General features: G+C 49.3%; 2 protein-coding genes across 3 annotated transcripts in view; both read left to right on the plus strand.

Annotated features, from left to right (window-relative positions):
• ACCS (1-aminocyclopropane-1-carboxylate synthase homolog (inactive)) overlaps positions 1-3,552 on the plus strand; it is a 39,497-nt gene extending 35,945 nt beyond the window's left edge. The window contains exons 17-18 of the mRNA XM_049780707.1: positions 1,103-1,287; positions 3,420-3,552. Coding sequence (XP_049636664.1) covers positions 1,103-1,287; positions 3,420-3,552 — 318 coding nt within the window. The remainder of the gene's footprint in view (positions 1-1,102; positions 1,288-3,419) is intronic.
• EXT2 (exostosin glycosyltransferase 2) overlaps positions 1,068-22,347 on the plus strand; it is a 119,932-nt gene continuing 98,652 nt past the window's right edge. Inside the window, exons 1-7 of one of the 2 annotated variants that reach the window (XM_049779614.1) lie at positions 1,068-1,216; positions 3,512-3,625; positions 7,519-8,084; positions 11,509-11,598; positions 12,327-12,443; positions 17,537-17,732; positions 20,301-20,440. In XM_049779614.1, the coding sequence (XP_049635571.1) occupies positions 3,623-3,625; positions 7,519-8,084; positions 11,509-11,598; positions 12,327-12,443; positions 17,537-17,732; positions 20,301-20,440 (1,112 nt within the window). In that variant the 5' untranslated portion in view covers positions 1,068-1,216; positions 3,512-3,622. The remainder of the gene's footprint in view (positions 1,217-3,511; positions 3,626-7,518; positions 8,085-11,508; positions 11,599-12,326; positions 12,444-17,536; positions 17,733-20,300; positions 20,441-22,347) is intronic. The other variant, XM_049779615.1, reaches the window with a different exon arrangement.

Below are 22,347 nucleotides of genomic sequence, written 5' to 3' on the forward strand. Positions count from 1 at the left end.
ATAACATGTTCACATAAACCCATTTAGGCAATAAGTCCATACACTGTTCCTATACTAACAATTTATTCGGTTGGTCTCCAAGTTTTCCAGTTTTATTAGAAGCAATACTATTCCATGCCATGCAAAAATCCACCCCTCTGTACTGCTGTGCCAGCCCCTCTCCTTTGTCCCTTCTCCCTAGCACCCCCTCATCGATATGTCTATTCTTCACCTATTCTTCCCATTCCCCTCATCCCTTCTCTCCTTTTCCATCCCCTCTTCCCCTGCCCTCTATATGCCATTTCTCTCACCCTGTTCCCTTGGCCCTACATCTATCTCCCCATGTTCCATCTCCGTGATCCCTGTGAACCTCCACTTGGTCAGCCCTAGCTGTTTTCTCCTCTGAAAAAAGAAAAAAGAAAAAAAAAAGACGCAATACTGTTATGAATACTTTTGACAACCATTGTTTAAAACCCATCAGATGTCTCTCTCTCTCTCTCTCTCTCTCTCTCTCTCTCTCTCTCTCTCTCTCTCTCTCTCTCTCTCTCTCTCTTTTTCTCTTGTTTTTGGGCCACATAGGACCGTGCTCAGGAGTTACTCCTAACTCTGTGCTCAGAAGTTGCTCCTGGCATGCTCCGGGGACCATATGGGTTGCTGGGAATCAAACCCAGGTTTTCTGGGATCGGTTGCGTGCAAGGCAAAGACACTGCTGCTCTGCGCTTTCTCTCTGGCCCTTCTCCTCTCTTTTTTTCCTCTCTCTTAAAAATAAAATAAAATAAAATAAAATAAAATAAAATAAAATAAAATAAAATAAAATAAAATAAAATAAAAACCCATCAGATGAAACCTCTCACGCCCAAAACTCTTGGGCCAAGAGTGATAGCGTCAGATTGCTCCGCAGGAGTCTTGCACGCCTAGCCCAAAGATTGTCCACACCTTCCACATGTCCACGTGTTGTGGGGGGCTCATTCTAAAAGTCACATTTTGGGGTCCATTCTAAAAAGGGTTTGAGCGTCTCTGGAATTTCTGGGAGAAGGAAGAGGCGCCCTGACTCCTCCTGTCCAGCAGGGGCCGCGCGTCCCCCTGTCACGCAGTGCGACGGGTGTCAGACGGCCGAGCCTAGGAGCCGACCCGGATCCCTCAAGTTTGCTCGCCCGCCCGGGCGGCGGCGACCCATGTCCCGCGGCATGAGCCGGTGATCGCACGCGGGGCCGAGCGGGAGGCAGCCGTGGCCGAGGTAAGCATTTACCGAGCCGGCTTCGGGGTGCGGACCTGGGGCCTCCTCGCCGAGGCCGAATCCAGGCCGGGGTGGCCTGGAGGCCCGAGAGCTGCAAGAGGGGAGTTTTTTGGGGGGAGCCACTTTCTGCTTTTGGACTCCTGGATTTCTGCACCCTCTGGGCCGCCCTGCACCTTGCAGCCCACCTGCAACTTAGCCTTCCCCTGGCTCCTTGGCATACAAGCTTTCCTTCCCACCCTATCTCCCCGAACTCCAGTTTCTTTCCTGCCCAACCCCTTGGGTCTCCACCCCTGTACCTCCAGAGTACACGCTCATGATGCTTCCATGCACGGGTTACCTGCGATCCTGGACCCCGAGCTGCCCCAGGCTGAATTTGTTCCTCCTGCAAGACAGGACTAGGGGCAGTCGATTAGTGGCATTTGGCTCCTGGCGGTGGGAACCAGCCAAACCTCTGCACGCAGTTTTGAGACACTCCCCCTCCACCCCCCAAACAATTGCTGGGTGTATTTGGGTGTGTGGACATAGTCATTCCAGGACCCTCGAATTGATTCGAGGTCTTGATCCAAGCCTGCACCTTGGCATCGCCTTGAGTCGGTGCTGAGGGTGCACTGGGCTTGGTCTGTGCCTTCCTGCCTGCCAAGGCTGTCCCTTTGCTGTCCTTGCTCACATCCGCTGTGGATTTCAGCCTCCTGCTTTGCTTCCACACCTAAGGGCTGGTGTGACCCTGATAGGTTCCTTTTCTCAGCCGCAGGCTTTGCTCATTGGAGAGTGAAAGGAAACTCTCCAATCCGGTTTCAAGGTAACCTGGGAGAAAGCTGTTTTCCAGATGCCTGCCTCTGTCTACCCAGGGCATGTTTCTGCCTGTGTGGCTGAAGAGGGAAAATATCTAAGCCTGGCTGATGGATTTTCTCCTCCATTCTAAAAATTCTGTCATGTGACAGGTTGGGAAAGTTGTTGGGAAGGGAGACAGTACCATAGACATATCAGCCTAGATTCTATCTTGGAAAATTAGCACACAGGAAATCCTGGGTAAATCTAGTTACTGACTACTTGGTGATATATATTGTATTCATTACTGTGTCGTTCTTCCAGCCAAGGGGACACTGTTACTTTAAAGTTGGAAACCCGGGGACGGGCGGTGGCGCTAGAGGTAAGGTGCCTGCCTTGCCTGCGCTAGCCTTGGATGGACCTCGGTTCGATCCCCCGGTGTCCCATATGGTCCCCCAAGCCAGGAGCGACTTCTGAGCGCATAGCCAGGAGTAACCCCTGAGCATCACCGGGTGTGGCCCAAAAACAAACAAAAAAAAAAAGTTGGAAACCCATTTTTTAGGGGGTGGTTAGCTATCCTTAACTAATCATAAAGAATCTTAACCTGGTAAGGGAATGAACAAGTGACAAGATTTCCCTGTCCTGGTTAATATTGTGTTCTCAGGCACAATTGGGTTAACTACCAGTGTGGGTGGCCCCATGTGCTTAGTGGCACACACATCATTTTTATTTTTGACCACACCCATGAGAGCTCAGGTTCTACTCCTGGCTCTGTGCTCAGGGATCACTCCTCACAGTGCATTGGGAATTGAACCAGGTTGACCATACACAAGGCAAGTATCTTACCTGCTGTCCTCTCTCTGGCTGTGACTCAAAGCTTAGCACCTAATGGACTGACCTGAGAAGGTTATGCTGAAAGTCAGAGGAATCAGTCATTGCAGATTTAAGAGTTGCTTTGTCTCAGACAGGGGTGATGATCTCAGAGGTTCTCCCAGTGACTCAGTGGGTGCATTCCTGAATTTCACAGCCACAGGCCGACATGTTTGCAGGGAAGATGAAAGTTGGAGGGTTCAGCTGGGCTGGCAACTTTGCAATTCACTGCTGCTCATAGCATTCTACTTGCCTTGGTGGCAAATGACCCTTAGCTTCCTCTACAAGGATACGAGTGTGATAGAGGCATCTTTGCCAATGGAGGGACTGTAGTTTGCTTCCTGGATTGCCAGCTCTGCTCACTTACCTTCTCTCTGGGCAGTGTGCACAAATTTTGAGTTCCTAGTTTTGGGAATAGACTTAGGAGCCATAAGACCGGAGCTTCAGAGGGATTCTCCTGAGCTGCTTTCCTCAGACAGATTCTCTGACAGGTTCCTGAGCCCCCTGGCCTGGATCACGAGGGTCACCAGCTCACTTACGCAGCCCTGTGGCTTCCTGTCTCTAGCTGCCTCCTCTCTCTTCCTCCCCCACACTCCCCTCACTACGTGTTTTCTCCCGAGTTTGGCAGAATAGAAAACGAGGCCTCGGTGTTTGCAGGGTCCCTAGAGGCCAGCCCAGCTCGGGGAATAGTGGTGTGAGACCGGACGCACCCACCCTCCTATGTAACATGGACCTTTGCTGGCGCAGCTGAGCTGTGGCTGGACCCCAATGGTAAGCCTCTCTTGGGGGGACGGGTGGGATGAGAGCGATGCTCTAGATGGGGAAGCCGCAGCTGTAGCTCTGGCCTTCATAAGTGTACCATATAGTGAACTGGCCAGCTCAGGAGACTTTCCTTTCATGGCCTTAGTAGAGTCTGTATCTCAGGACACACTGTTGGGACTCAAGCCCAGAACAGAATTATGATTGTGGCAGATACTGCCCAGAGGGTCAAATGCACTGCCTTGATTTGGTGGCCTTGGTTTAAGTCAGGGCACTGATAGGAGGTAACTGGCCCTTCTGGTCAGGGTTGAAGATATTAGGGTGGGGGATGTCCTCAGAACTTTGACCCCACTTCCTTAGCTCTATCCAAGGCCAGTGGTGGTCCCTTCCTTTCTTCCAGATGCTGACAAGACTCCTGGAGGTTGTATCCCGGCAGCTTGGGACTTGTCCTCCAGCACTGCCTTGTCCCCATCGCTTCCAGCACAGTGTTGGGAAGAATTGACTCTGTGCCGAGTGGGGGACATGGTCGAGGGGTCTTGTAGAGCTGACATGTCAGAGGTGACATGTCAGGCTGGAAGTGATGCTGTCATGGGCACCTTCCCCCAAATGCTTCCTCCTGGCTTCCTAGCTGAACCAGTCCATGGACATGCCCATGACCAGTCTGGCTGTGTGGAGGCAACAGGACCCAGCTCAGTGGCTCAGTGTGAGGGAGTGTTTGGCCATATCTGGGCATAGCTTGAGTTGTTCCAACTGGGGTAGGTTCCCTGGATATCTCTTGAGCTGAATCCAGGGAAGCTGCTGAGCTCTGGACACTGCCCCACCAAGCTGCACACCAACAGGATAGCCAGGGTAGCCAGGCCTTGGATGGCAGTAGGGTGGTGTGGGAGGAAACTCCGGCCTGCCTGGTGGGGGGTGCTCAGGATGAATCTGAAGGCTCAGGTGGGATGTGGGGATATATTTCTAGGGAACTGATGTAGCTCAGCCTTCTATGAGTACTTTTGGCCTGAGGATTTGCAGCCACAGGTCTGGGGTCCACGTGTCAGAGAGGTCGAGAGGATTCAGAAAGGGCAGGTTTGGTGATGATGCTGCCCTGGAGAGGTGGGCAGACATTGGTGCCCATAGGACCTGAGTGTGGGAGATCACAAGAGCGGGGCAGATAGCAGGCAGTGGCCAATCAAGTCCCTGCATGGCTCTAGTGACCAGAAACTACCACAGCAAGGACTGGGAGAACAGCAGCTTGGGGCAGTTACTGTCGCCATGTCTGCTCAGAACCTGTGGCTGGAGGGGAGGTGCCATCTCTGATTTTTCTGAGCTAGAATAGACCCTATGTGCTAATGGGAAGATCATGTGGAGGGCTGAGCCAATAGCATCACCTGCCTGCAATTTTCTGCAGGTGCTGCAGATAATCCACAGCCCCAGGAGCCCAAATGGCCCAAGGCAGTGAGGGGTGGCATTGTACTCCCCTGCCACCCTTGCTGCCAATTCAGCCTTCCTTTGCTTGTTTGTTTTTGGGCCCACACCCAACTGTGATGGTGCTCAGGGATTACTCCTGGCTCTGCATTCAGAAATCACTCATGGCAGGCTCAGGGGACCATATGGGATAGCCGCATACAAGGGAAATGCCCTACCCTCTGTGCTGTCACTCTGGCCCCCAATTCAGCCTTCTGAGATCAGTTCCCGGGGATGCCAGCAACCCAAAGCTTTGTCCTCTCTCCGCTCCTTTTTTTTCAGGGTGGGAACCTCAAACTGTGATGGGTAGGAGGCATAGGGTACAAAGCCAGCCTTACTATCACTTGGAGCCTGGATTGCAACATGATATGGAGAACCTGCAGCTCCTGGGATTGCCAGCAGGGGGCGACGTGGCTCCCCTTCCCCAAGCTGTTGCCTATTCTAATCTCTACTCTCAACTCCTCAAATGTTTATTATATTCTTGGTTTCCTCTGTTTTTCTTTTTCTTTTCTTTTTTCTCTTTTTTGACTAGTTTTTGTTCGTTTTGGAGGGGGTATGTGTGTATTAGTCTGGTTCCCCCCCCTTATTCTGTTGGGGTTCTTGGCCATTGACTGTTCCTCCAGTGCTGTTTCAAGCTTCTTTTGGTTTTTGTGTCTTGCCAGGAGTTAAGTATTCTTCCAGGGTCACAAATGACATTATTTTAGAGTTTGAACTTTCTCTGGTCTCTCTGCTGAAGGTCATTCTCCATCATGCCCACAATCTTTTCATAGTTCTATGTTACATGCCATCATGTAACTGTGCTCTGGCACAGCAAACTGGCTGACTTTCGAGACCTCCAGGGCAGCAGCCACAGGGCGGTCTGTTTGTCTGTCTGTCTTCTGGATTCACACTTTAGCCTTTGCTCTTGGGCTATGCAAACAGATGGTACTTACATGCACATGTTTTCAGCGAGGTGCTTCCTAAGCTTGCACATTATATTAGGATACTCAGTGTAGTTTTCATTCATTGAATTGTGGTGCCTATCCATGTGCTTGCTGGGTGTGTGTGTGTGCGTGTTGCTGGCCATACAAGTTATGGTCATGCTCACTGGGACAGAGTTGCAGACTCTCCCTGTGCCCATGCTATTTTTTTTTTTTCTATTTTGGCTTGTTTTTGTAGCCACATCCAATGGTGCTGAGTGTTAATTCCTGGCTCTGTGCTCAGGAGCCACTCCTAATGGACTCTGGAGACCATATGGGATGCCAGAATTAAACCCAGGCCTTTCATGTGCAAGGCAAGCTCATACCCTCTGTACTTTCTCTAACTTCCCTGCTATTTTTCTGAGTCTAGAACTTCTCTTAAGGGTTCAGCTCAAAGAGCTGCAGGATTTCCCCTTTGCCACTTTCTCTTGGTCAAAGTAGCAGATCATAAAGGGGGACTTAGACTCAGAGAAATAGAAAGAAACTTTTGGCTTTGGAGAATGAGTATACCTGTTCTTCACAGCCTTGTCAGGGTCATGGTCTAATGGAATGGGTCCATCTGGTTGGGTCCATCTGTGGGTGCTTCTGGTCCCTCCTTCTACCTGACAGTGCCTGCCTCCCCCTTCTTGTGAAACACTTTCCTTTAAAAGACTGGGGTGTGGGTAGTCTCTGGTAGCCCTAGGCACTATCTTCTCCTTCCCAGCAGCCTCACCCTTAGGTTTTGCAACTAGTTACAGTTCCTGTCATCTTTCCTCACAAGTATATGTATTTCCTGAGGGCAGGGTGGGTCTACTTTCCATTTTTGTTTCCTCCCCAACTCTGTTAGAGACTCTCTCTCTGGACCAGATAGGCAAGGCACCGGTTTCAAAGGAATGAAAAGAGAAGAGATTTTTCTGGAAAGCTCTAGAAGGATGAGCCCTTGGAAAGACAACTACAGTCTTGGGCTCTTCCATCTTCCTTCTCCCTTTCTTTCTTGATGGCCCCCTACACTTTTTTATTCTGGCCCCTAGTCTTTGTTTCCAGTGATTAGATATTCTTAGATAATGCAGTTGTTTTCCCAGAAAATAGGTCTTGTTTCATTTTGTTTTGGGTCACATCCAGAGGCACCCAGGGATTACTCCTGGCTCTGCACTCAGAAATCACTACTGGTTTGGAGGACCATATGGGATACTCGGGATCAAACCCTCATCCTTACTGGGTCAGCCGTGTACAAGGCAAACACCGTACCACTGTGCTGCTGCTCTGGCCCCTAAATATGTCATTTTTGAATGGACGGGGTGGTGGTGGTGATGGTGGTGGTGGTGGTGGAGGAGAGATAGCTTTCCAATTATGCTACCAAGAGCCATCATATGCCCCCTCTCACCTCCTTACTGATCAGAGCATTGTCTGGGGAGCAGCGTGTCTTTGCTCTAATTTTCAATTAATAACGTGACAACTCTCTCTCTCTCTCTCTCCCACCCTCTCTCCTCTTCCCCTCCACATCCATCCCGATGCCAGGAGTGGCAGGAGGAGGTCGTATGTGCCACTATGTGTGCCTCGGTCAAGTCCGGCATTCGGGGTCCCGCCCTCATCCCCAGGATGAAGACCAAGCACCGTGTCTACTACATCACGCTCTTCTCCGTGGTGCTGCTGGGCCTCATCGCCACGGGCATGTTCCAGTTCTGGCCCCATTCCATCGAGTCGGCGGCCGACTGGGGCACCGACAAGCGCAGCGTGCGGGACGTGCCCTTGGTGCGGCTGCCAGCCGACAGCCCTGTTCCGGAGCGTGGTGACCTGAGCTGCAGGATGCACACCTGCTTCGACGTGTACCGCTGCGGCTTCAGCCCCAAGCACAAGATCAAGGTTTACATCTATGCTCTCAGGAAGTACGTGGATGCGGCAGGGGAGCCTGTGAGCCACACCATCTCCCGTGAGTACAACGAGCTGCTGGCTGCCATCGCCGACAGCGACTACTACACCGATGACATCGGCCGCGCCTGCCTCTTTGTGCCCTCCATCGACGTGCTCAACCAAGGCACCCTCCACATCCGAGAGACGGCACAGGCTCTGGCCCAGCTCGCCAGGTAGGTCAGGGTGCAGCTTCACCTGCACCGGAGGTCCCCCACTGGATGTGCCCTGGACTTCCCTGACAAAGGTGGTGGTAGTGGTGGTGATCATGGGACTGGGGGACCCACTGGTCACCCCAGTATTGGGACCATGCTGATGAAAAGCAGTTGGTCCTTCTCTGTACTGTTCTGGGTCTCCTCCTCCTCCTCCTCCTCCTCCTCCTCCTCCTCCTCCTCCTCCTCCTCCTCCTCCTCCTCCTCCTCCTCTTCTTCTTCTTCTTCTTCTTCTTCTTCTTCTTCTTCTTCTTCTTCTTCTTCTTCTCCTTCTCCTTCTCCTTCTCCTTCTTTATCCTCCTCCTCCTCCTTCACTTCCTCCTTCTCTTTTTCTTTTTTCTTTTTAGTTTTTCAGCCATACCCGGTCAGGGGTTACTTCTGGTGAGACGGCACAGGCTGGCCTAGCTTGCCAGGTCAGGGTGCAACTTGGCCCCTGGAGGTCCCCTATTGGATGTGTCCTTCTGGACTTCCCCGACAAAGGTGGTGGTGGTGATGGGACTGGGGGGAACCCACTGGTCACCCCAGTGTTGGGAACTGTGCTGATGAAAAGCAGTTGGCCCTTTTCTGTAGTGTTCTGGGTCTCCTCCTTTTCTTCCCCCTCTTTTCCTTCTCTTCCTCTTCCTCCTCTTTTTCTTTGTTTTCTTTTATTTATTTATTTATTTATTTATTTATTTATTTATTTATTTATTTATTGGCATACCTGCTGGTGCTCAGGGGTTACTCCTGGCTCTGTACTCAGAAATAACTCCTGGCAGGCTCAGGGGACCATATGGGATGCTGGAGTCCAAACCCCTCTTTATCTCTGGTCTGCTCATGCAGGCAAACACCCTATTGCTGTGCTATCACTCCAGCTTCTTCTTTTTCTTTTTTTTCTTCTTCTGCTCTTCCTCCTCCTCTTCTTCCTTCTCTTCTTTCTTCTCTCCTCCTTTCTCTCTTTTGGTGTTTGGGCCATACCTGGCAGTGCTCAGCAGTTACTGCCTACTTCTGGCAGGCTCCAGGGACCATATGGAATGTTGAGGATTGAACACAGACCAACTGTGTGCAAAGCAAATGCCCTACCCACTGTGCTATCACTCTGCCCACCCCTTCCTCCCATCTCTTTCTTCCTCTCTCAAATATTTGCTGTGCCTTTTAGGCAGTCTGTGGTACAATTTCACTCCAAGGTCACTTAATTTTTTTTTTTTTTTAAATGAAGGCACTAGGATTTACAGTTATTTGTAGTTGAATTTCTGCCAGATCCCTCCCAGCAGCTCAGATGACATTATGTGGTGCTGGGGATCAAACCCATGTTGGTCGTGTGCCCAGTGCTATTATCTATCTGGCCCTATCTTTGCTTATTTAATTGATTTGGGAGCCCATGCCTTGTTGGGCCTTAGAACCTTCTCTGGCTTGAGGCTGGAGATCCCAGGGGTTCAGCTGGACTCTAGCATGCAGAGCATATACTCCAGCCCCTGGGGCTATCTCCATATTCTCTTCCTTCCCTTTTACATGTAAGTCCCCCTCCCCAAACTTTTTGTTTCTTCATTTCGCCCTGTTCATTACTATAACAAGTATGAAAATAGAGGTCAGCAAAGGATGGTTGGAAGGTCAATCCCAGCCCTTTCAGGGGTGTGGGAGATGCTCCATATGTCAGAAGTTTGGGTTCACTGCCCTGGGTCACCACACAGCCCTCTGAGCACCATAAGGCATGACCCTGGAAGCCCTTGAGCATCACTGGGGTGACCAGGCATTTTTTCCCATCTTACTTCCCATCACACCTCTGCCCCGGTGGCTCTGTGTCACCAGGCCTGAACATTGAACTGTACATCTGGATTGGCAGAGTGTTGGTGAGAAAAGTCCCTGAGCACCCCTCCAGCCCCAATTATGTCTTTTAGACATGATCACTTTTTTTTTTTTTTTTTAATTTTTTATTTGTAATTATGAGAACAAGGATGCAAAGAAAGAGGACAAGGTAAAGTTACAGTGGAAGGACAATACATAACATAATTCTCAGAAGTCCCCTTGCTGATATCCCAACTTTGAAATTTCATCCAAAGAACATTAAGATTGTAACACACTATAATATTTCTTAACAGCACACAAGGCAATCTAAAGCCATAAAACTTACATAACTCCTTAAACATTACAGGCATAGCATTTTTTTTTACATTTCCATATTCATGCATATTAGCTTAAGTTGACCTCAAATCTTAACTGGGTTCTTTTTAAGGATTAGAGTCAAGGGAGCACAGCAAAAATGGTGTTAGAGTGGCAATTGTTGTTTGCATAGGCCCACCAAAATATGAGGGACATGGAAAGAAATAATCTTGGCCTAAATACAAAAAGACCCGACCCCTGAAGGTTCCTGGCACAAGACCAACTCTAGGCTCCAGGCAAGCTAGATCGTCCAATCCAAGACATTGTCTGTAGTGCCAACACACTTATATTTTTCACACAGTCTCTGTTGTTGGTATCAAGCTTCTGTATTTAAGATCCTGGAATCTGTATATCCAACATTGAAGTCAGGATGTGGAGCATCCTCTGGTTTCACCTTACAATCAAAGGGCAATGCAGGGAGCCCTGTCCTGTAAGCAAATCGTTGTTGTTGTTAAGTCTTCTCAGTGTTAATGGAAGTCTCTTTTGAGCTGGACAATGTCTGAGCAGTGTAGAGTCTTCCTTGGTAGAGGATTGCTTCCAGGTGATGCTATAGACCAGCCTGGATGTTTTGTGGATGGCTTCCCTGGTTCAGGGGAATGCCCTTTCTTCTGAGGTCTGTGCCAGGTCGTTATAGACATGATCACTTTTAATATTTTGATGTTATTTTTTAACTTTTACTTTGTTTGTTTGTCCTGGGGTCACTCCTGGCAGTGTTCAGGACTTACTCCTGGCTCTGCACTCAGGGATCACTCCTGGTAGGGTAGGGTTTGGGGAACCAGATGGGATGCCAAAGCTCAAACTTGGATTGGCTTTTGTGCAAGGCAAGCACCTTCCTGCTGTACTATATTTTAGATTCCTCACCTTTTTCCTTTTATGAATAAATTTCCCCAATCCATGTATACCATGTCATTCCAAGAGTTCCACACAGTTTTTTTTTGTTTTTGTTTTTGTTTTGCCTTGCAAACACAAGATAATACAAATGTAATCATCACTGGCCTTTTCTGTTTGATTTCTCTTTTGCTTCTTTAACCTCATGGTGGGCGCCCAGGTCATTTCCAGGTTTTTGGAGCCATCAGTGGTTTTGGATGAAAGATGTTTACCATCTTCCCCAATCAGGTTCCCTCTTTGCTGGTATGTTACTGGGCTTTCAAGTACTCTGTCCACCTGTGCGAGACAAGACCCAGCTCTGGGTTGTGGATACTCGCTGCCTGCCTGGCATATGACCTCTTGTTCCTGCTTCATTTCTCTGTAGGTGGGACCGGGGTACCAATCACCTGCTGTTCAACATGCTGCCCGGTGGCCCACCAGATTATAACACGGCTTTGGACGTCCCAAGAGATAGGTAAGTGTATGGGGTTACACCTGGGCTGAGTTTATGAGGATGGACTGAAGTCCAGTTAGTTTTACTTCTGTGAGCTCTGGGTTCCCCAGTCCACTGGGCCCCACTTTGTGAGAAATGTTCTGATGCAAACTAGCCTCAGTCTTTTCCGCCCTCAGATACAAATGCATGATGAGACCTGCTCAGATCTGTGGGGGACAAAGCTCCCTTTCTGTCTGGTGTCTTCTCATCTGTTTCTGGGGTTCTACCTAAGCTACTCTCTGGGGCCCCAGCCAATCTCTGACCTTCTTGGCCAACCAGCAGCCATTGAGGGAGTCCCTGGCAGAATCTGGGGGTGTGCAGGGCATGCATGAGGTGTGACTCTTGGCAGTTCCAGTGGTTTTTCTGAGTCTGTGAGCTCCAGAGAGTCTAGTCAGGGCCAGGTAAGGGATCTCCCCAATACCAGCCTGTTAGCACCCCTGTTCCCAGGGATTCCCTGCTCCTGAGAGTAGCACACGGAGACAGGGCAGAGCCAAGACTGCAGACAGGCTAGAAAGATGTCTACAGACCAGTCAGGGTTAGGACCCTGACCAGGCAGGGAGGTGGAGTGGGACGTTGTGGAGCAGTTTCTGGAGCAGAGATGCTGCGCATGGAGGGAGGGTGGGGTGCCCTTCCCACCATGCCCCTGCTTTGACCCCTAGCTGCTCAAATCTATCCAGTCTATCACTGCCTTCACTATTCTCTGCTCTCAGGGCCCTGTTGGCTGGTGGCGGCTTTTCCACATGGACTTACCGGCAAGGCTATGATGTCAGCATTCCAGTCTACAGCCCACTGTCCGCTGAGGTGCAGCTTCCAGAGAAAGGACCCGGGTAAGCGTGTGGGGGGGCGGGGGCTCAGGGGTAGTGCTGCGCATGTGTCCTATCACCCTTAGTGCTCTGGATGCCTTTTCAGGTCTCTGCTCCACTGCGACTCCCCATACCAGGCACCCATCAGTTCTCCCCAAGACCACCTAGTTGCTAGTTTTTTGTATCTGCACCCAAACCTTCTGTATCCTGGCTGCCTACATACCTCCATCCCATGTTAGTGCCACACAGTCTGTAGGGGGAGGCCCCCTTCTGTCTCCTTCCTCAATTGTCTCTCCCTCATAGGTCTTAGAAAAAACTTCACGCGATATCCTCCTGGGCTATAAACTCTTGTTGCCTGGAAATCTCTTCCCTTGAACCCGACTCTTTAGTGACCTGATGGTCCTTCCAGGTTCAAGTTGCTTGCCACCGGCTCAAAGAGGCTCTTTCTTGGAGTCTAAAATAAGTCCTCTTGCAGCACTGCCAGAAACACTCCTCATCCCTCAGCCCCGCACTCCCTCATCCCTTGCTCAGTCCCACCATGTGCATGCTCAGAGTCAGTCACTCTACTCGACATATAAGTGTCGTGCCACCCTGTGGAATGCCATGACCATGCCTGGGTCAGGTTCCTGTGGGCTCCCTGGAATTTATGGTCAGGGCTGGCAGCTGTGGCATGCAGGGCATCTTTTTCTCCCTTCTCCTTTCATCATCTGCTGACAGTGGTGCTATGACACTGATGATGAGGAGGATGAAATTCTTGTGTGGCCTTTGCTCACTGGTGAGGGCAACTGGTGTGTGTGTGTGTGTGTGTGTGTGTGTGTGTGGTCCCATGAGAAATGCTGCAGTAGGTGAGGTTTTAAAAAAGTCCAAAGAAACCTCCCACAAAAAAACCAAACAAAATCCACACATGGCATCTGGTCAGTGGCGTCTGGGAGTGTCCAGGAATCAGTTTGGTTCCGGAACATCTGAGCTGCCCAGACATCTAAGCTGTCCCGACTTCCCCATGGAGTCCTCCTGGGTTCTCTGGGCCAGAAGACTTTTTCCAAAGACAAAAGCATCATAATTCTGTGTCTGTTTTCTAGCCTGTCGCACTCTGAAAGGTCCTAAATGCAGCACATTTTGTTATGTGGATCATGTATAAAGCCTATCAAGCAGCTCTGAATATTGTTGTAACATTTTTTTATAACATTTATTATTTAGAATGTTGTTTGTCAGTTTGGGGGCTACACCTGATGGTGCTCAGGTCTTCCTCCTGGCTCTGTGTTTAAGGGTCATTCCTGGCATGTGTCAGGAGTACTGTGTTCTGCCATGTGCACAGCAGGTGCCTTACCTCTGTGTAGTCTCTCAGGCCTCTTATATGTGCCTTTTTCTTTCACTTGGCTTCACATCATTAAGACCATTCTGTTTTTTGTAGCCATGTCCAATCTTTGTTTCTTTTCTGGCTGAATGATATTTTATCATGTAGGTAGATCATATATGGTTTTTGGTTCACCCTTTCACTTGATGGACATTGCAGTTATCTTTTCTTTTCCTTTTTCTCTTTTAGCTATTGTGAATAATATTGCTATGGATGTTCATAGGTAGGTTTTTTTTTTTTGTCGAAATCTGCAGTTTCCCATTCTTGCTAAGATGTATGTAGAAGTGGAATTTCTGGCTCATGCCTGGCCTTTTGGGGAACTGCTGGACTGTTTTTCTTTTCTTTTGCTGGACTTTATTTTTTATTTTTTTTAAGTAACTGCCCCTGTTTTTCATTTCTGCTCAGTGTGTGAGGATTGGAGTTGCATCTTTAGAGAAATGACAGATTTGTTGCTCTCTGGGTGTTTCTTCCTTCCTTTCTTTTTCTTTTAGGATTTTGGCCATATAGGGAGTATACATTTCATCATGGTTTTCAAATTCATTCATTGTGAATGAATAATAATGCTGAATATCTTACCATAAGCATATTGTTAGTTATTGATAGAGCCTTGGGCTCTTTGAAGAAACATCTGTTATTTTATTTATTTATTTATTTATTTATTGGACCACACCCAGCAGTGCTCAGGTTTTACTCCTGGCTCTACACTCGGGAGTTTGGGGACAATCTGAAATTCTAGGCAATACAAGGCAAGAACTCTACTTTCTGTGTTATTGCTCCAGCACCTAATTTGTCTTTTTTTTTTTTTTTAAAAAGATGTTAGAAAAGTTTAATGAAAGGTAAAGGAGAGAGTAAAGGAACTACCCAGTATGTAACTCAGTATAGGACTAAGTTTTCATTTGTCCATTTTTCAGTTAGCTCATGTTTCTACTATTGAGTGGTGGTATAATGAGACTGAATGTAACACCTTTCACAGGCTCATGGACTTTCTATTTGCTGTAAAACTTTATAGACAAAGGTCCCTGGCAGGACACAGTAGGAGTGTGCTGTGGCCTGAACTGAGCCCTGCCCTCTGCTGGCCAGCGAAGGAATTTCCCCCACTCCTTGAACCTGGCTGGCTGAAAGTTCAGTTTGAATCCAACATGCGAACTCCTACCCTGTAAGAAAAAAGAAAGATCATCGCTCCCCTCACCCCCACATAAAAACAGATCCAATCTCCAGCCTCCTCCCCTCACCCTTTCTGCACTTGGAGAAAGCAAGACAGTGACCAGAAACTGGTGAGAGCCTCTGTTTCCGGGACTCCCCTGAGAAAGCACTTGGCCCTTGTTTCTGAATCTTTGGCTTCCTGGGAAGCCAAGATTATTGCTGATGACAATTCCTGCAGCTGTGTGTGCGGGCCTGGGCCACTGCCTAGTGCTTGTCATTTTTCTGTCTGGAACTAAGTCAGTTGTTTGCAGCTGGAGGAGAGAGCCTGCAGAGACTCTGTGGGACCGACTCTAGCTTCCCTGTCAGCTATAGCTGCTGTAGAGACATGTGGCAAGGGGCCCGGGCTTAATTTTTGCTCTGAAAAGAAAAACAAACTCATCACCAGTAGTCGTTGGTGGGGAAGCCCACCAAGTGGTGACTGCCAGGGTGGACGGCCCTGGGAGGGCATTTCTAGACTCAGGGTTACACATATATTTGTGCTAAATGGGGAGTGGTAGTGAAGTGGGGAGATGCCTAGGGTCCTGGTACAGTGGGGAGGGCTCTTGCTTTGCATTGTAGCTGACCTAGGTTCTATGCCTGGCATCCCAAATGGTTCCCTAAACTCCACTAGATGTGATCCCTGAATACAGAACCAGGAGCAGGCGCTGAGTAATACCAGGTTTGGACCCAAACCAAAAACAACAAAAATGACATTATTTGACAGAAATTTCTTCCAAGCGGCTCAAGGTTCTATCAATAACCAGCAATATGCCTGTGGAGATACTATTACAGCATTACTATACAGCATACTCTACAGTATTACTATTATTATTTGTTCACAATTGAAATCCATGATGAGATATATACTCCCTAGTCGCTAGATTGGCCAGATTTCAAAAGAACAAAACAAACAAAAACCAAAAGAGCAATAAATCCTTTATTTCTTAGGTGATAGAACTCAAATAATCAGCGAGTACTGTGCTCAGGGCCAAAGCTGTCATTGACAGAGCTGGCATTTTTGGGGGGTAGAGACCATACCCACTGTGCTCAGGGCTTACTCCTGGCTCTGCATTCAAGGTTCACTCCTGTGGGGTCTGGGGGCAATATACAGGATGCCAAGGATCCAACTTGGGTCAGCTGTGTGGAAGGTAGCACCTTCCTACTGTACATCGCTACAGTCCCTGGGCCTTGATTTTTTCTCTTCCCCCTGAGACAGGAACTGTTGGTCTGTGTAGGTTGGAGACCCTGTGTCCACATGGAGATTTTTGCCTTTCTGACTGGTCATCCCCCTTCTCTCCTCAGCCCAATGTCTTCCCTGCTGTGACTCAGGGTCTCCAGCTGCCACTCATCCAGGCCTCCTGCGCAGCTTCCCTCTCCGCCCCCATATCATGCTCCCGCCTCTGTCTTTCCCTCTCCCTTCATCTTCCCCTGCATACATGCCCTCCTTGGGATCCAGTGACACTGGTGCTGTGACTGTCCCGCAGAGACCCACACACACACCCTCCCAACTCACCTGCTGGATGTTTATCCTCCTCCCCCCATGCAACTTGGGCAGGAACCTCCATACATACATTGATAGGGGGGCTCTTGGACCCTGTCACTCCTGGCTTCACAAGGTTCCAACAGTCGATGTTGCCTTGCTCCTCTCTGTCCTCACCTGCCCAGATCTGTTTGTTCCTCATCAACAGAGCAGTGGTTTACACTACCACTCCTTGAATAGGTGCCTATCCATGGTGTGGAAAATAAGGTTGCAACTGAGAGTGGCTGATTGTGTGCTAGCAGTTCTGCTTAAACTGGATGGCTACAGGAATGTCAGGCAAAAGCACCATGTTTATCATGGAACTAGTGATGAGATATTTGAGAAACCTGTCAGGAATTGAGCCCTAACCTCTTGCAGGACTGGCTCCTTGTCATTTCTCCCCCATATCGCCCTTCTGCCCCTGGCATGAAAAGAAGACTTCATGCTCCCTGGGAAATGCCAGCGGATATGCCCAAATCATTTAAAACCCATTTGTAAATAAGTACAGATAGCTTTTTTTTCCCCTTCGGTATTTTTAGGACACACCCGGTGACACTCAGGGGTTACTCCTGGCTATACGCTCAGAAATCACTCCTGGCTTGGGGGACCTTATGGGATGCCGGGGGGGATCTAACTGTGATCACCAGTCTTTGGAATCCCTTTGTCACTTCATTTCCCTTCCCGTCCTGTTTGGGGCTTTAGAGAGCTTCTCCCCTTGTCTCCTCGGTGACTGAGTAGCTTTGGAGTAGAGGGTGGAGGGAACTTACTGGATCTTCTTTGAGTACCAGGATGTCTGTTATATAGCCGGAAGAGTCCCCTTTGCCTGTCACACACCCTCTTGTGTCCTCTGAGATTCCTCTGTCCCTAGTGAGCCTAGGGGGCTCAGATGCTGCTGTTCCCACAATGTGTGCTGGTGTACGGCACACTGTCTTCTGTACTCTGTGTGTAAGACTCTCCCTTGGAATGCTGGGAGCTTGTCTCCAGAGGTTTCTTGAAGCACTGCGATTTAACATGCCTGTGTTTATGCATGCATGTGTTTGATACCTGCTCTCTCCTCTTCAGCCCAAGGCAGTACTTCCTCCTGTCCTCCCAGACCGGCTTGCACTCCGAGTACAGGGATGAGCTGGAGGCGCTGCAGGCCAAGTATGGGGAGTCAGTCCTGGTGCTGGGAAAATGCACTAACCTCTCGGAGGGTGCCGTTGAGTCCCGAAAGCGCTGTCACAAGCACCAGGTCTTCGATTACCCGCAAGTGCTGCAGGTGAGTGCAGGGCTCAGGACTTCCCCAGGGCCTCTTCCCCACACCAGCATCCCCACAATAGCACAGGCATTGGAGAAGCACCCAAGGCCCCTCTGTGAACATGAAGCCTCTTGAAGTCTTTTCCATCCTGTTTATTAGGTCTCTGCAAGGTTGCCTGTGTGCCAGGCAGTTACTCTCTTCTGCATTAATCAGACCTGAAAGATGCAATTCTGGGGTTTTTTTCAAGGGGCCTCGTAGACAAAGCAGGTTGAAAGGATTTTGCTTTTTGTTTGGGGGCCATGCCCAGTGATCCTCATGGGTTATTCCTGGCTCTGTCCTCAGATCACTCCTAGTGGTGCTATAGAGGACCATAGAACAAGGTCTTCAAATGTTTTAAACAGAGGCCAGTTCACTATCCCTCAGACCACTGGAGGGCCATTTTTTTAAACATAAACAAAAAAAGATATGTATACTGCACATGTCTTATTTTAAAGTAAAAAAAGCAAAACGGTAGCAAATATAATATTTAAGATGAAGAACAAGTAAAGTTATATCAACAAACTTACCAGTATTTCACTGGGGACTATGAGCCTGCTTTTGGCAGGACATAGTTTGAGAACCCCTGCCCAAGACAGAGAGTGGGTGTCAAGAGACAAAGAGAAGGAGTTAAGTCAGAGAGTGCAGTACACATCCACACATACACACTGCAGGCTTGGGACAAGTCAGCTGCTAAGCAGGACAGGCAGCGGTGGCAAAACACCTGATGGACTACATAAATGTCCTTGATGGGCCACATGTGGCCTGCAGGCTGTTTGGGGACCCCCGCCAGAGAGGGTGCCAGAGATCAAACCCAGGTTGGCCTCATTCAAGGCAAGTGCCTCACTATCTTTCCAGCCCCCTTTCCCCTTTTTCTTAGTCTCCAAAGTGATCTGGCCCATACTCTCAATCAGTGCCACATCTCCCTCTAGAATGCCTGACTGATAATGCGTGGTGTGAGCAGGAATATTTATAGCAACCTTTGTCTAGACAGGAAGAGCCGTTATCAGCACCTATGGCCAAGTCAGGGGCTTGTCTATCCACCTGCTGCTCTGGGCGCCAGGCCGGCTGCCTCTCCTCATCTCCTCAGCTGCTTCTTGTTGGCCCCCAGTGCCTTTTGGTATATTGGGTTTCTCCTAAATTTCTCTTTTCTCCAGATTTGATGAATAATGCTTTCACATCTCTCTCTCTCTTCCCCCATTTTTGGGTCACACCTGGCAGTACTCAGGGTCTTTTCTCTCTCTCTCTCTCTCTCTCTCTCTCTCTCTCCCTCTCTCTCTCTCTCTCTCTCCATCTTTCTCTCTTTTTCTCCCTCCCTCACCCTTTGACACACCTGGCAGTGCTCAGGGCTTACTTCTGGCTCTGCACCCAGGAGTTATTCCTGGAGGAATAAGTATTCATGTTGGCCATGTGCAAGGCAAACACCCTACTCACTGTACTCACTGCACTGTACTGGACTCACTGTACTCACTGCAACCTCATTTTTTTGTCTTGAAGAGGCAAAAAACTGCAAAACCCATGTTTAGAACTGGGTCATTTTACATTTTGGGTTATTTATCACAGGCATTTGTTGTTGTTGTTGTTGTTGCCATCCCCAGCAGTTCTCAGAGGTCAATCCTGGCTCTGACTTAGAAATCATTCCTGTCAGGGCTTGAAATGACTGTATGGGATGCCGGAGATAGAACTTGGGTTGGCCATGTGCAAGGCAAGTGCCTTACCTGCTGTGCTATCTTCCTGGTCCTTACAGGCATTTTTTTTACCCTCTTGCCTGTTTCCCCTCTACCAACAAACACCACCTTGAGTGGGGTTGACAGAGTGAATGGGGAAAGAAATGTCTTGAAGTTTTTGCTTTTTGTCTGATGGATTGTTTGTAATCAGAAGCCTATTTGCTGAATACAGTGGAGAGTTGAAGATGAAGTAAGATTTAGTATTTCCTCTTTTTTAGTATTTAGTATTTCCTCTTTTTTATTTCAGGGAGAGTTGTGGGGCTACCTGTGTGAGACCACATTCACCAGAGCTCAGGGTTTATGCCTCTTCACTCTGGAATTACTCTTGGCAGTGCTTTGGGTGCCCATAGGTTGCTGAGGATCAAACCTGGGTTGGCTGCATGCAAGGGAAATGCCCTACCCATTGTACATTGTACCATCTCTCTGGGCCAGTGCTCTCCCTTTGGGGGTCTCTAGTAAGCCCTGTGTGTCCATTCTGTTCCTAGGGAGGCTGAGGTCTGTTCTCCAGATGCTGCTCGGCCATGGTGCCATGGTTTGTAGAGACACTGTGGACTGATGAAAGTCTGTTAATAGGGTGTAACTCTGCTGAGTGTATAGAGGAAGCTGGGGTCCTGGTTTTGAACAATTTCAGAGCACCCATTATGGAAGTACCCACATAGAAGTGGGAATCTAAATCTGAAGCCTCTGCAGTCTTCTCTGTGGTGCCAGGAGGCCTTGTCATTGCTCGTCATCTGCCTGGGAAGAAAAGGACATTTCTTTCCCCAGGAAGGGTGCTGGGTCAGGATGACAGGTTGGCAACCCTCTCCTCTGCTTGTGTCCCCCACAGGAGGCCACTTTCTGCGTGGTCCTTCGTGGAGCTCGGCTGGGCCAGGCGGTGCTGAGTGACGTGCTTCGAGCTGGCTGTGTCCCGGTCATCATGGCAGATTCCTACGTTCTGCCTTTCTCGGAGGTTCTCGACTGGAAGAGGTGGGTGTTGCCTTCCCATCCTGCTTGGCAATGAGGGTTTCTGCACACTTTCCTGTGACTGTCTTTGCAATGCGATACCCAGGTCAGTTGGGGAACCTCACACCTTGTGGCCCACTCAGGCCTGTTTTCCCATTAGGAGAGTTTGATGGCGCATAGCCATGGCTGGGAAACTGGAGGTATGGAGGGCTTGGAGGTTGAGATGGAGGTCAGGCCGGGAAGGTGGCGCTAGAGGTAAGGTGTCTGCCTTGCAAGCGCTAGCCAAGGAAGGACCCTGGTTCGATCCCCTGGTGTCCCATATGGTCCTCCCAAACCAAGGGCGATTTCTGAGCGCATAGCCAGGAGTAACCCCTGAGCATCAAATGGGTGTGGCCCAAAAACCAAAAAAAAAAAAATTCCAGAGATGGAGGTCAAATAAGGCAGGCTTAAGGATTTTATAAATAAAGATTTTGTTTGTTTGTTTGGCTTTTTTGGGTCAAAGTTTTTTTTGGAAGCCGGTTACTCCTGGCTCTGCACTCAGAAGTCGCTCCTGGCAGGCTCAGGGGACCGTATGGGATGCTGGGATTCGAACCTGGGTTCGTTCTGTGTTGTTACCGCTGTGCTATCACTCCAGCCCCCTGCTTGTTTGTTTTTGTCTTTGGCCTCACCCATTGGTGCTCAGGGATTACTCCTGGCTCTGTGCTCAGAACTTGCTCCTGTAGGCTCAGGGGACCATATGGGATGCTCGGGATTGAACCGGGTTGGCCACATGCAAGGCAAATTCCCTACCTGTTGTGCTATTTCTCTGGCCCCTGAATAAAGTTTTACTGAGGCAATCTCAGCTTCTCCTGTATACCATTGTCTGCCGCTGATCCTGTGCTGCTAACAGCAGAGTTAAGTAGTTGATGCAGAGTGTCTAGGCTCCATTGGTGCTCAACATATGGTCTGGCTCTCTGCAGAAACTCTTTACTACCTGTGGCCTTGAGCACTGGCTCTCGACTTTGCAGAGTAGACTCACCTAGAGAGTTTTATCTCTGGGGCCTAATCCTTTGGAAGGCTGACCTTTGCCTCCACAGGCTGTTATGGTTTGCAGCCACAATTGAGAACCACTGGCTCTGCTTCTGTGAAGTTTTCATTGAGTGGGGTAGAGGAGCCTCTTCTGGGACCTAAGGCCCAGGAACATTCTGAAGGAGAGAAGGATCCTGGAGTTTGACCGGCTATAGTGGTGGAATCAGTAGCTGCCAGAGTAGCTGTCTGGCCTGTGGCATGTCTGGCAAGATGGTGTAGTGAGAAGCTGGTTCTCCACAGGGACTAGTATGGGTGGTTGAGTTAACATTGGAGGGCCCTGGGCTGGGAATGATGAAGAATGGCTAGGAGTAGTGTAGTCCCTTTCTTCACAGGGATTTGTGGGGTGCTGACCATGCAGGGGTCAGAGTCTGGTGTGTTTTCTTCTTTGAGGTTCCAGCCTGATTGGGGGTGCCATGCCTTGATGAATGAACTCAAATTTCACTTCATCTATAGAGGGTCACCAGCCTCGAGCCCTCCTGGTCTCACCCGCTGGATCTGATCAGTACATACATTCTACCAGGCTCACTCCCCTTCAGGTCCCAGCTCTGGTGATATCTCCCCACACTGACCCTGCATCTGCCTGGTGTGCCCTAGCTCTACAGTGGGACTGTTCTGCTGGTACCCAGTGGCATTGCATGCTCTGCTTTGCTTGGCACCTCATGCCCCTGTGTCTCTGAGTAGAAGCCAGGGCCTTCTCAGGACCAACTGGGCCATGGCCCCCTGCTTTCTCTCTGTGAGCTAGGTTGGCTTTACCAGGTTCTAGCCCCACCAGTCCCTGGGCATGCTGGCAGGGGCTTCCTCAAGGCCCTTTGCCTGTTTGTCCTTTATGATACTGGTCTCTTCTCCGGTCTACTGGGGTCCAC

Source organism: Suncus etruscus, chromosome 9, assembly GCF_024139225.1.
Source record: "Suncus etruscus isolate mSunEtr1 chromosome 9, mSunEtr1.pri.cur, whole genome shotgun sequence".
NCBI classification, from domain to species: Eukaryota; Metazoa; Chordata; class Mammalia; order Eulipotyphla; family Soricidae; genus Suncus; species Suncus etruscus.